The 14,350-nt window shown below is 47.7% G+C and overlaps 1 protein-coding gene across 2 annotated transcripts in view; it reads right to left on the bottom strand.

The window, feature by feature from the left end:
• The window catches only part of CAMSAP1 (calmodulin regulated spectrin associated protein 1), a 124,447-nt gene that overhangs the window by 47,380 nt on the left and 62,717 nt on the right, over positions 1-14,350 (bottom strand). For both annotated transcript variants that reach the window (XM_068249202.1, XM_068249203.1), the window contains 5 exons: positions 11,105-11,246; positions 10,293-10,432; positions 7,879-7,975; positions 5,928-6,066; positions 963-1,054 (listed from right to left, as the gene is read on the bottom strand). In XM_068249202.1, coding sequence (XP_068105303.1) covers positions 963-1,054; positions 5,928-6,066; positions 7,879-7,975; positions 10,293-10,432; positions 11,105-11,246 — 610 coding nt within the window. The remainder of the gene's footprint in view (positions 1-962; positions 1,055-5,927; positions 6,067-7,878; positions 7,976-10,292; positions 10,433-11,104; positions 11,247-14,350) is intronic.

The following is a 14,350-nucleotide window of genomic DNA, read 5'->3' as shown; positions in this document are numbered from 1 at the left end:
GTACAGCCCCAGCTATGGCAGAGGATAGATCAGCTGTACAGCCCCCAGCTATGACAGAGGATAGATCAGCTGTACAGCCCCAGCTATGGCAGAGGATACATCAGCTGTACAGCCCCCAGCTATGACAGAGGATAGATCAGCTGTACAGCCCCCAGCTATGACAGAGGATAGATCAGCTGTACAGCCCCCAGCTATGGCAGAGGATAGATCAGCTGTACAGCCCCCAGCTATGACAGAGGATACATCAGCTGTACAGCCCCCAGCTATGAGAAAAGAGATCAGCTTTACAGCCCCCAGCTATGACAGAGGATACATCAGCTGTACAGCCCCCAGCTATGACAGAGGATACATCAGCTGTACAGCCCCCAGCTATGAGAAAAGAGATCAGCTGTACAGACCCCAGCTATGACAGAGGATAGATCAGCTGTACAGCCCCCAGCTATGACAGAGGATAGATCAGCTATACAGCCCCCAGCTATGACAGAAGATAGATCAGCTGTACAGCCCCCAGCTATGACAGAGGATAGATCTGCTATAAAGTCCCCAGCTATGACAGGGGATACATCAGCTGTACAGCCCCCAGCTATGACACAGGATAGATCAGCTGTACAGCCCCCAGCTATGACAGAGAAAATATCAGATGTACAGCCCCAGCTCTGAAAGAGGATAGATCAGCTGTACACCCCCAGCTATGACAGAGGATAGATCAGCTGTACAGCCCCCAGCTATGACAGAGGATACATCAGCTGTACAGCCCCCAGCTATGACAGAGGATAGATCAGCTGTACAGCCCCCAGCTATGACAGAGGATAGATCAGCTGTACAGACCCCAGCTATGGCAGAGCATAGATCAGCTGTACAGCCCCCAGCTAGGACAGAGGATACATCAGCTGTACAGTCCCCAGCTATGACAGAGGATAGATCAGTGGTGTGATAGGCCAGCTCTAGGCTCTCATACTTACTGGGGCTGTCCTCGGTGTGCACGGCTTTCTGCTGCTTCTGTCTGAGGGGGAGGAGCGGATGGGACGGGCTGAACGCAGAGCTGCCTCTACCGCTGCACAGTAATTAAATGTGAGATGTTAATCACAGGCCGTCCTCAATTACAGGGAAACCAACAATGATTAGATCACAATACACAGAGCAAATAATATTATGGAAGAGACAAAGCTATCAGCGTGCAGTAACAATATCTATATATGTAGCCATCTAATGCTGACTGGCATTACATAGAGCCAGAGGACACTCCCGATAATGTGATTATATTGACTGTTGGCCACACACTGACAGACTGGCACAGCAGATTTCATCGGCTGAACTAGATATGGGTGTGTAGTGATGTCCCACTAATTAGTGTGAAGTAGCAGTGAAGTGTTGTGTTAGCCATCAGTGAAAGCAAGAAGTTGTGAATCAGGATAATACCATTTATTAAGAAGTAAAGGAGTAAGATTTCAGCTAATAAGCCTTCGTCAGATAAGTGTGTATACTGACAAGATGTTACAACAGGCAGCTTATTTACGCCAGACATCAAAATGACATATTCTTTTGCAAACATAGATAAACGTTATTAGAAGCCTTACTTACAACATCAGGAGGGTCTCATAGGGATGCTAGCCAATTTGTAACAAACAGATAAGACCACTTGTTTGCTAAAACATCACATTCTACAGACTGGGTGATGAGGAGACATTGTAAACCCAGAGGCAGAGTACATACAATATTTGTTATAGATTAAAATATTGTCATTTAAAACGCAGTGTACCTGCGCAAGAGATTACAGGAACAGGAAGACTCTATAGGGCCCAGAGCCTTACCTCTCCTTAGGTAAGTATCTGGCTTTTTTTTTTTACCACACGGTTCACATTGACTTTAAGCTATATACAAACATTGGATGGAAGTCAGAGCGATGGAAATTAAGGCCCATCTCGGCCAAGACTCCAGTGTGTACATAGCCCCCCTGGCATCGCCTAATTATCCAGCATGCCAGATCTCTAGCGGCACCAGACCGATCGTTTACTTCCTCACACCTCCCGCTGGAGACCGTGCCGTGATGTGCTGCATGTCATCCCTCCTCCTCCCTCCAGAGTAACACACCCCTCACTAGCCTGTAGGATTGTGATGTGTCTGTACAGCACTCAGCCCTGAACCATTACCCGAGAGGTAGAGCCATGATCTACGCGGGTGATACTATTCATATGGAAGACTTTATGCCATGCCAGCCAGAGGAGAATATAACAAATAAAGATGCATGTTTTAGGAGAAGTATACCATGGAGCTCACATATCTCAAGCAACGCCGCCACACAATCCACTCCCCTTATTTGCAATAATCAAGGCTAATTAAACTGAACTATAAAGTTACATAAGCCGGTTATTAAGATTTATGGGAGGTGCGCTGTGTGCAGAACCTGGCTGTAATCACAACTGACTGATGGGTAATAATTAGATGACATCATTATCTTGTCGTAAAGATGTGTTTCCAACAACGTAGTGAGATGTTATTCTATACAGCTACGCTGAACACCCAAGGCAGACCCATCATATTCCCTATGCTATGTATCAATGGCCTCAATTCACTAAGATCATGCTGGAGATAAGGCAAGATAGAACTTGCCACCACACAGAGTGTTATCTTCTCTCTTCATTACTCAATTTACCTCCTCTGTAGTAATTTTCACACGCAGTTAATTAACAGCCTGTCTTTAAAAGGGAAGGTTCAAGCAAAATAAAAAAATGAGTTTCACTTACCTGGGGCTTCTACCAGCCCCATGCAGCCATCCTGTGTCCTCGTAGTCACTCACTGCTGCTCCAGTCCCCCTCCGCCAGCTAGTTCTGCTTCTACCAGCCCCATGCAGCCATCCTGTGCCCTCGTAGTCACTCACTGCTGCTCCAGTCCCCCGCCACCAGCTAGTTCTGCTTCTACCAGCCCCATGCAGCCATCCTGTGCCCTCGTAGTCGCTCACTGCTGCTCCAGTCCCCCACCACCAGCTAGTTCTGCTTCTACCAGCCCCATGCAGCCATCCTGTGCCCTCGTAGTCGCTCACTGCTGCTCCAGTCCCCCACCACTAGCTAGTTCTGCTTCTACCAGCCCCATGCAGCCATCCTGTGCCCTCGTAGTCGCTCACTGCTGCTCCAGTCCCCCACCACTAGCTAGTTCTGCTTCTACCAGCCCCATGCAGCCATCCTGTGCCCTCGTAGTCACTCACTGCTGCTCCAGTCCCCCACCGCCAGCTAGTTCTGCTTCTACCAGCCCCCTGCAGCCATCCTGTGCCCTCGTAGTCACTCACTGCTGCTCCAGTCCCCCGCTGGCAGCTAGTTCTGCTTCTACCAGCCCCCTGCAGCCATCCTGTGCCCTCGTAGTCACTCACTGCTGCTCCAGTCCCCCGCCACCAGCTAGTTCTGCTTCTATCAGCCCCATGCAGCCATCCTGTGCCCTCGTAGTCACTCACTGCTGCTCCAGTCCCTCGCCACCAGCTAGTTCTGCTTCTACCAGCCCCATGCAGCCATCCTGTGCCCTCGTAGTCACTCACTGCTGTTCCAGTCCCCCGCTGGCAGCTTGCTGACCTCGGAGGTCGGCGGGACGCATTGCGTACATTTTTACGCATTCCCGCTAGTCCAGGAACATTAACACGTACATTTTTACGCGTTACTGGTTCAATGCGTGCATTTTTACGCATTGAACCAGTAATGCGTAAAAATGTATGTGTTAATGTTCCTGCACTGGCTGGAATGCGTAAAAATGTACGCAATGCGTCCCGCCGACCTCAGAGGTCGGCAAGCTGCCAGCGGGGGACTGGAGCAGCAGTGAGTGACTACGAGGGCACAGGATGGCTGCATGGGGCTGGTAGAAGCCCCAGGTAAGTGAAACTAATTTTTTTATTTTGCTTGAACATTCCCTTTAACTCTGGAGTTATTTTAAGGATTGAAGAGAGACTCTGTAACAAATTGTTTATCTTTATTTCTTCTATGCTATAAATTCCTATGCCTTTTTTAATGTGGTCTGGCTTACTGCAGCTTTTCCTAATTGCACAGTAGCTGTGTTATCTCTGTTATATGATCTAATCTTCTCTCTATAGTCGGCACAGTCAGGCTGAGGCAGTCAGACTGGAATGTGCAGGGCTGCTTGTGATTAGCTAGAAGCTGTACACACCCCCTGCAGGCTCTGTGTGACTAACACACTCTGCTTAGCTGAGCCTATTAGAAGCTGGTTAGTTTGTTTGTAAACACTGCCTAAAACTGGCAATTACAAGCCAGGTTTGCAGCAGAGAATGGCAGAAACAGCACAGAGGGGACCAGGAGCACATAATGAATAGAATGGTATGCTTTTTATTGTAAGAATTTCAGAGTACAGATTCTCTTTAAAGACAGAAGAGTTAACTTTAGGTTTGCCTGAGGTAAATATGTTTCCTGAATACTACATGCCTCATCACCATGGTGATAACTAGAGAAACGTTATTAAAGACAGGAGATAAGCTTAGTGAATTGAGGCCAATGTATTGATGAGCGGTAGCTGCACTTATCTTAGAAGAGGAGATAGGCAATTAGACGCATAAGACTTGCATTACTTCTGCATGCAAGCCAGAATTATAAACCATGTCCATCTCTGCGTTCTTCCACACTGCATGCAATTCCATGGACATGCAGGTCGCTGGATACCAGGGCACTGTGATTGCCATAGTAACTGTGATGCCCTGCAGTACACACGTCCTCCACTCCGGGGGAATTCTGCATCTGCCAGTGTGTGGTCAGCATGCTGGGAGATAGGCGTGATGAACGACATGCAAATACTTCCGAGTTCATGCAGGATTATGCACATTTGTATGCAAAGTTATGCAGCTTGATAATGGACCAATCAAACCTGGGTGGGACTTGATTGGTCCATCTTCAAGCTGCATATATGTGCATACAAAATGTACATAATCCTGCATGAACTCAGAAATATTTGCATCTCATTGACCCATCCCTACTGGGAGATTCTTTCTCATCCACACCCACTTCTGCCTCTCTGCAACAAATTGTGCCGGCCTTCTGATTATTTCATTACATTTCTATTGAGCAACAAACATTTATGCAGAGCCACAGATTGCAAAAGAAGGGGGGGGGGAATTCTTAAACCCATTTGTTTTTTGATTTTTTAAAGGAAACAAAAATAATAAATCAGGTCTACATCCTCAACCAGCTGCACATTGTACCTCTGCCTGGAAAGGAGTATGTGCAGCGATACCTGTAACTCCTCCTCTCCATCATCCTACAGCCCTCCACTATACCCCAGGGCAAGAGCGCCATCTAGCTGCAGCTACACGGTACACAGTGCACATCTCATTCCCATATTGCTGAAGGATGCCGAGCACCTGGGTGTCCTGTGTCCAGAAATCACATGGGATGAACCTTCCCCTAATGTAGGTCCATAAAGTGTGTGGGGTTTGGGGTACAGCAGATATTTACTCAGCTATGGGGAGCTGCTCCATACCCTCCCCTATATGGAAGCTGCAGTTTGAAATTCCTATAATACCCGCGTCCCTGGCAGCTGCAATGCATGCTGGGAAATGTAATCACATCTATGGAAGCTACATCTCCCAGCATGCATTGCGTGTCCTTGGCATGTATTGCGTACACCCGGGGAGCAGATATCATTATCAATCTGCGGTACCGAGCGAGAAAAGATGGATGCCTCCACATAGCCAGGGGTGGGCTGCTCCGTAGGTAAGTAATAGCTTCCTGCACCCTCAAAAGGCCACACTGTTTATGAACTTCCCTTAGGGGGAGGTTTGTCTAAACAGTTCTTCAAAATTCATGCTCATCTCCCTTTAAGGGAGGAGAGTTTTGGAAGTTTGAGAGCAAGTCAGAAGTTACTGCGCTCCGCCCCCTTGTGGTCATGTGATGTAATCTGAGCGTTCCACATAACAGAATGACAGGGAATGAGGCACTGACTTCTCGGCGTCCTCGGGCTGCAGGAAGCTCCTCGTCTCGCTGTGAGAATCCGCCGCCGGGCTGGTCAGGAAGCTCCGCTTGGTGGCGTTGGAAATGGGGATCTGAGGTCTGGTGTTCTTGTGTGGCAATACTGACTTAGCTGCGAGGAAAGAAGAGAAACAATGAGTGACTCCCAGCTGGACAGGAAGCCAAGTAACTGCAGCCATATCTGATGGAAGAGAAGTCATAATTACAGCCCTCCAGAACAGAGACATGTATGGCCAGGCCCGGGTGCTGATGCAATGCCCCCTTATGCTACTGGCCCCTTAGCTTTGCTAACCTCCCCTCCATCTCTGAGCTACGCCCCCCTGCTCACTGCTGGAGGGTGCATGCTATATCCCTGTGTCTATAGTGCCCCCTTATACTGCTGGCCCCTTAGCTTTGCTAGCCTCCCCTCCATCTCTGAGCTATGCCCCCCTGCTCACTGCTGGAGGGTGCATGCTGTGTCCCCCCAAAAGCATCGTAGGGATGCATGGTTACAAATGTCTCTGAATCACCTGGCAAGCTTCCAAGAGACCCCCTCCTGTGTGCACTCTGCTGGCAGTATGGAAGGATTTGCCTCCACTGAGGTCACATCCATTCCAAATATCTACAAATGGTTGGAGAGAACCCCTATTTTCATTATAAGTCATTTATGTCTTCCTGCAACTGGATACTTGACAGCAGCCTGGATGTTTGTATTCAGCATTACCTAAACCTTCCCTGAAGTGAGAGGAATACAGTGGCTGCCATCTTTATTCTCTGATAAACAATGCCAGTTGCCCGACTCCTGTGCTGATGCTCCGCCTCTAATACTACAAGTCACTGGCCCGGAATAAGCATGCAGATCAGATGGTGTGATACTAGAATAGACTACTGTAACACCCTGCTCTGTGGTCTATCACAAAAAAAGGCTAGCACCTCTCCAATCCCTTCTAACTTCAGCGGCCCGCCTCATTCACCTCTCCACACGCTCCTCTGATGCAGCCCCACTGTGCAGTTCTCTCCACTGGTTACCCATTACCCAGAGGATCCAGTTCAAACTCCTGACTCTAACATACAAAGCCCTCCATGAGTTGTCTCCTCCATATATCTCCTCACTAATCTCAAGATATTGTCCCTCCTGCAACCTCCGCTCCTCCCAAGAAATTCTCCTGGCCTCCAAACTGATCACCTCCTCTCATGCTGGCATCCAGGACTTTACACGAGCATCATCCCTTATCTGGAACTCTCTTCCACAGCCTGTGCGTCATGCTCCAAACCTGGACATCTTCAAACGTACTCTTAAAACACACCTTTTCAGACAAGCTCATAACCTTCTATAGCCCTTATTTACTTCTCTGTCACATTATAATCAGAGGCAAAGGATCACTGCCTCATCCATCCTCCACCCCCTTATTTACCCATTAGATTGTAGATTATTTACCCATTAGATCCCCCACAACCCATTAGATTGTAAGCTCGCAAGGGCAGGGTCATCCTCCTAATGTTTACTGCTTTGTCACAATATTTGTGCTGCTTGGAACTCTGCTGTAGATTTGTTAGTTGCATCTATGTTCCCCGAGTCGTCTTATTGTGCTTTGTAAAGCGCTGCGGAATATGTTGGCGCTATATACATTAAAAAAATAAGTAAATAATAATAATAATAATAATACTGGCTGCATGCTTGTTACAGGGCCGTGACTCCAATGGCTGCTTGCTTGTTACAGGGCTTTGTCTCAAACAAGTAAAGCCAAAACCTGAGCATGGCAGCCACGCAACTGGCATTGTTTATAAGGGAATAAAGAGGACAGCCTCCATATTCATCTCACTTCAGCTTCCCTATAATTATCCATTTTTTTTCTTAGAAGTGAAAAAGCGTAATTTGCCCCTCAGGCAGCAGATATACGTCAGTCCAGCATCACGTCACTCCTCTGCCTCTCGTCCGGCTCACCTTCCTTTGATTCTTGAGTGTCTCTGGGCTGCACGAAATCCGGCTTCACGTTCTCAAACCACCAGAAGAGCTCAGCGATGAACACCATGATGTTAGGCTGAAAAGAGAGGAAAGTCAAGCAGGTTCTGTGTCCGGCCAGCAGCTGCTGTGCTAGCTGAAGGATGCGGCAATCTCTGCCCCTCCCCCACAGGCACTCTGTCTGCCCTTCCTCCCCAGGGACGCTCTGTGGCCACTCCCCTGCATGGACTCTCTGTGGCCACTCCCCTGCATGGACTCTCTGTGACTCCCCTGCATGGACTCTCTGTGGCCACTCCCCTGCATGGACTCTCTGTGGCCCCTTCCCCACCCTCGCAGGGACTCTCCCCCCCCCCCTGCAGGGACTCTCTGTGGCCCCTTCCCCACCCTCACAGGGACTCTCTGCCCCTCCCCTGCAGGGACTCTCTGTGGCCCCCACCCTCGCAGGGACTCTCTCTCCCCCCCCCCCCCCCCCCCCCCGTGGAGATATATTGAGGTGCTGATGATATTAAGGATATATTGAGGTGCTGATGATATTAAGGATAACAGGAACATATTCTTTCATTTTTTTCTGCCAGAAGGGAGCAGGTTACCTTGAGTTGCTTGGGGCAAGGAAATGGGTGATTGTCTTGACCATATCAGGTGCTTTCAGTCTGTATGCAGTTCCTCTGAGAGTGCTAATGGGATTATCTGCCTGACTGTTTGAACTCAGGAGACGGCCCATTGTCTCAATACACAAAGCCAGAGGACCAGAGTCTGGAGACTAACACAGGAACGTTTGAAATGTACATGACAGGCTATTAGAAATGGGTGAAGTCCTGTTGATACCATTTTTTACCTGTGGAAATTAAATCATTAGTGGAGGTGCTATAGTACCCTTTTCATGTATGTGGATCTCTGGAAATCCCATTTATGTCTGAGAACTGAGACAGGAAAAAGCCGTAATCAAGTTTTCACCTGGAGTTGAAAGGCTCACTTCACAATCTTTGATGTATGGACTTTTACCGGGAAATGGAATATGTCTGAGATTTAATTAAAACCTAGTTCCTCCCCTCCCCAAGGAAGTTGCAGCCTACAGGCGTAGCTCAGAGTATAAAAAGCAGAGGCGGATGCCTAGTGACTGTCTTCTCTCGGAGGTAGCGAATAGCTAGGGAGGATCGCGACTCCTGGTCGAAACGGCGTCCTCCCGTCAAACAACGCTCTAACCTAAGCTGGTAACGTTCTTTTTTCCCCCGTTTATTTTTACGCAAATATCCGTGTGTGGTATCTTTGTAACTCTTAATTGTGTAACTTTTTTACTTTGTTTTTTTGTAATCATTTTGTATATATTAAGTTCTGCATTGTTCTATGTTTTTCTAGAATATTAAATTATTATTTAATAAGTTTGACTTCTGCCGTACTAAACTAACACTCATAGCCTAGAAGAGACTGAAGTGTAACCGTGTATAAGTTCATGCCTAATTGTACGCTTGAGCAACACTACCGTATGAAATTGTAATTGCATTGTGTGTGGGGGCGTTTGTCATACTTTGGCCTAAGCGCGCAGCTGACCCAACGTACGAACAACGCCAGTGCGAGTAGCGACAGCAGAGTGGCTAACAGTATCGTTCGGAACGACTGTTAGTGGGTCTTTGCTTCACGACAGTGTAAGATTGCAACTGTGTGTGTGTGTGTGGGTGCGTGGCGTTCCCGTATTTGGCCTAAGCGCAAAGCTGACCCAAATACGAAAACGCAGATTGCGTATTGAGCACTCGATAGCTGAGTGAACGTGTCTAGCAACGCTAGTGGTGGCAGTGGGAAGTGTTTGAGGGGTTCCAGCCTTGTTTGTAGCTTAAATAAGGCTGTTCCCCGCTTAATCTGGTCAAACCCGCAGTCGGGAACCGTATACGCAGGCGTGCCGCGGGCCGGTTCTTGACACCCCCCCCTGCAGGGACTCTCTGTGGCCCCTTCCCCACCCTCACAGGGACTCTCTGCCCCTCCCCTGCAGGAACTCTCTGTGGCCCCTCCCCTGCAGGGACTCTGTGGCCCCTCCCCTGCAGGGACTCTGTGGCCCCTCCCCTGCAGGGACTCTGTGGCCCCCACCCTCGCAGGGACTCTGTGGCCCCCTCCCCCGAAGGGATTCTCTCTGCCCCGCAGGGATTCTCTCCCACAGGGACTATCCTCTCTCCCTGTCCCTCCCCCCCCCCCTCCCACACATGGACTCTCCCCCCTCTCAGGGAATGACTGGCTCTCCATCTACACACACACACACACACACACTGGCTGCTCTCTCCCCCTCCCTACTAGATCCCTCCTCACCCTGCAGGTGCTATCGCCTTCCTGTCCCCCAACCCCCACCTCTGCAGAGACTCTCTTCTCCTCCGCAGGTACTCTCTCTACCGCCCCATGCTGGTACTCACCTTCAGGACTGGCTGGGAGTACAGCATGTCTTCTATGGTCAGATAGAAACACTTATTGAGATATTCGCTGGAGAATTCCTTCAGCAGCTGGATGTTATAGATGTTGTCAGCCATGGAGGGCACTTCCTTCAAACAGATGTCTGGGGAAGAGGAGAGGGTGAGAGCAGGAGATTATATGGCTTCCTGAGGTCACACAGAAGGGAACAGGGACAGTCGTGTACACACACACACACACACCGCAAAGTCACATAGAGGGGAACAGGGACAGTACAATGTACACAAACACACACGTAGAGGCAACGAGGTCACACAGAGGGGAACAAGGACAGTATACACACACACACACACACACACACACACAGAGGCAGTGAGGTCACACAGAGGGGAACAGGAACAGTCCTGTATACACACACACACACACACACACACACACACAGGCAGTGAGGTCACACAGAGGGGAACAAGGACAGTATATATACACACACACACACACACACACACACACACACACAGTGAGGTCACACAGGGGAACAGGGACAGTCCTGTACACACACACACTCTCACACACACACAGAGGCAGCAAGGTCACACAGAGGGGAACAGGAACAGTCCTGTATACACACACAAACACACACCCACACACAGGGGAACAGGGACAGTCCTGTATACACACACACACACCAGCATATACACACACACACACAGGCAGTGAGGTCACACAGGGGAACAGGGACAGTCCTGTATACACACACACACACACACACACACACAGGCAGCGAGGTCACACAGAGGGGACCAGGGACGGGACTCACCATCCAGCTTCATCTGCTCTGGGCAGTAGTAATGGATGACGGTCAGGAGCGCAGCTCCATCACTTATATCCTTCATTAAGTCTTCCAGTAAAGGGAAGTAGGGGAGGTGTCTGTTGGAGGGGTGGTCCCGCCGGTATCGCACCTGCAAGGCAAACACATGGAGGTGTGCTGTGATGTCACCAGGAGGAGGCGAGGCCTGAAAGGTGAAACAGCTAGCGCTAAACAGTCTATAAAGCAAGGGGGAGGCTAGAGCCTTGTGACTGTATACTATCAAATATCCACACTGCAAGAACTCTACTGTAATAATCACACACTAGAAACACAACAGGCGGGAGGAAGTCGTCGCGGGAGGGCACAGGAAGGACAGGAAGCTGAAATATTTGGTGGGTGCTGCTGGGAATCTCCTCAATGAGTAAGTCTCTCCTTTCCTCGCAGTCATGGGGGACTCTGAGCGTTCCGATATCCACCGCTATGCAGACGGGATCTATAATGAGGCCAGCAACTGATCCCCCACCCCAACAAAAAGAGGACCCGACGGGAAAATAACGTCATGAATACAATAGCTTTTATTTTACCATATCCATTCATAAATGATTTAATCAGTGTTTGCCCCATTGTAAAATCCCTCCTCTCCCTGATTTACATTCTGACATTTATCCCAGCTTGCGACATCTCTGTCAGGTGATCTCTGTGGAATGTTTGGTTAAGGCTCATACACATGCTTGACTAAAAGCCGGCTGAGGTGGCAGATAACAGCTGCCTGAGCCGACTATCATGTGTACGGCAGCCCTGACCCCAAGCCATCCGCCGGGCAGATCTACTTACCCGATCGCCGCCCAACTTGTTTGAAGACGCCGCTCCCTCGCCCGACGTCACGTGAGCACGTACTTCGTATGGATTGTATCAATTTGTATTTTGTATATTGGTGTACACCATTGTCTGTATTATTATGTACCTCATGTTTGTTTCTTACTTTGTACCCCGCCACGGAATATGTTGGCGCTTTATCAATAATAATCAAGCAACTGAAGGGGGAGAATTCCACATAGCTAAACAGCCTAGGCTAAGCATCTCAGAGGGCAGAGCTGCATTCCAATATACAGGAATATTTAATAATAATAAGCAATAAAGGAATAGTTTGAGGATGCCAAAACCAGGGTAATTATATAAGTGGGTATCCGGACTAATTTATTGCACCCCACGATATGTCACTACAGGGCCTCTTTAGGAAGGAGGAGCATTTATTGGTGTAGTTTATATGGCGCCATAGTGATGGGATTTTGCCCGTCAGTGTCAGTGATAACTGCTGCATTTTATAAAGTCAGGAAAAGGAAAACTGATGTCAAGTTTTGGCCATTTCACCTTCACCACTTGTGAGAAAGTTTCCAGTGATGGCTGACAAGACACCAGGGCCCACATGCAATTCACTTTTTACACCTGAGGTTTCTCCTAGGTGCCATTTTCACACCTTGTCAATAAAATGCCTTTTAAACCCAGAGCAAGCAAGAAAATACTCAAAACCAAGTTGATCGTCATCTTTCTACTACTTTTAGTACTTCTTTAATTGTGAAATGCTTAAAAGTTATTTTAAAGAGCAGATGAAAAATTATCACCAATGAGAAAACTTAGGGAGATAAAGTGAACTGCATATTGGCCCTGGAACTATTTGCAATTAACTTTTTCTCCCGAGTTTACTCTTGGGTGATATTTTAACACTTTGCAGATAAAATGCCTTTAAAGGGGAACTTCAGCCTAAACAAACATACTGTCATCAGGTCACATTAGTTATGTTAATTAGAATAGATAGGTAATATAATCTCTTACCCACCCTGTTTTAAAAGAACAGGCAAATGTTTGTGATTCATGGGGGCTGCCATCTTTGTCATGGGGGCAGCCATCTTTTTGGTTGAAAGGAGGTGACAAGGAGCAGGAGACACAGTTCCAACTGTCCTGTGTCCTGATCACCCCTCCCAGCTGCATGCGCTAGACTTCAAATCTCAAATTCAAAATGTAAAAAAAAAAAAAAAAAAAAAAAAAAAAAAAAAAAAACTGCACCAAAACAGCAGAACGAGAGCAACAACATCAGAAATCCCATCATGCTTTGCACAGCATCAGGGGAAAAAAGCCCGGGCAGTTTTCTTCTGTGCAGCTAAAAATGAGGCTTGTATAAGAGAAACAGTTCTGATGATGTGAAACCAAGCCTTTTCATTGCTGCTGAGTAGATTTTTAGTCCGGAGGTTCACTTTAAGCCACCAGCCAGCAAGAAAGAACTAAAAAAAAATGCGATAGTACTTGTTCACCTAAATTTATGTACTTTTTTACATAGCAGATTGCTGAAAAGTTATTTTAACTGATTCCAGACCATGCCAATTAAAATCTATGCTGTGTTTGGGGCCCGTTATCCCTGCCAGGACGTAGATTTCAGTTATTGCGCCGCACGGACCCGTCACTAGCACCGATCGTGCCGCCCTCCTGTCGCATCAGCCCACTCGCCCTCCCGTCGCATCAGCCCACTCGCCCTCCCGTCGCTATGACAGCAGAGCTCCGTGAGCCAGTCAGGAACAGATTTCATTGGCTCCTGACCCTGTGATCACTGTGAGAACAGCCAGAGCGGTGGGTCCATGTGGCGTGACATCAGTAAGCCCCATTTTTAGTTCCAGCAGTCTCTAGTCCATAAGGGTTCAGAGACTGCTGGTACTCAAGCAGCTGAAGTAAAAGTGAAAAATTATTTCCTAGGAGAAAACTCAGGAGAAAGTGAATTGCATACGAGCCATCAGTCTCTGAAGTCTCTTTTACAAACCTATCCATTAGCTTAAAAGAAACCTTTGTAGAATACAGTGGGATGTGCAAGTTTGGGCAACCTTGTTAATCGTCAGGATTTTCCTGTATAAATCGTTGGTTGTTGTGAAAAAAAAATAAAAAAAAATCAGTTAAATATATCATATAGGAGACACATACAGTGATATTTGAGAAGTGAAATGAAGTTTATTGGATTTACAGAAAGTGCGCAATAATTGTTTAAATAAAATTAGGCAGGTGCATAAATGTCATTTTATTGATTTGAAAACCTTTAGACCTAATTATTGGAACTCAAATTGGCTTGGTAAGCTCAGTGACCCCTGACCCACATACACAGGTGAATACAATTATAAGAAAGAGTATTTAAGGGCACCAATTGTAAGTTTCCCTCCTCTTAATTTTCTCTGAAGAGTAGCAAAATGGGGGGTCTCAAAACAACTCTCAAAT

This window comes from Hyperolius riggenbachi, chromosome 8, assembly GCF_040937935.1.
Source record: "Hyperolius riggenbachi isolate aHypRig1 chromosome 8, aHypRig1.pri, whole genome shotgun sequence".
NCBI lineage: Eukaryota > Metazoa > Chordata > Amphibia > Anura > Hyperoliidae > Hyperolius > Hyperolius riggenbachi.
Note: the sequence above shows the minus strand (reverse complement) of the source record. Positions and strands in the feature narration are given on the sequence as shown.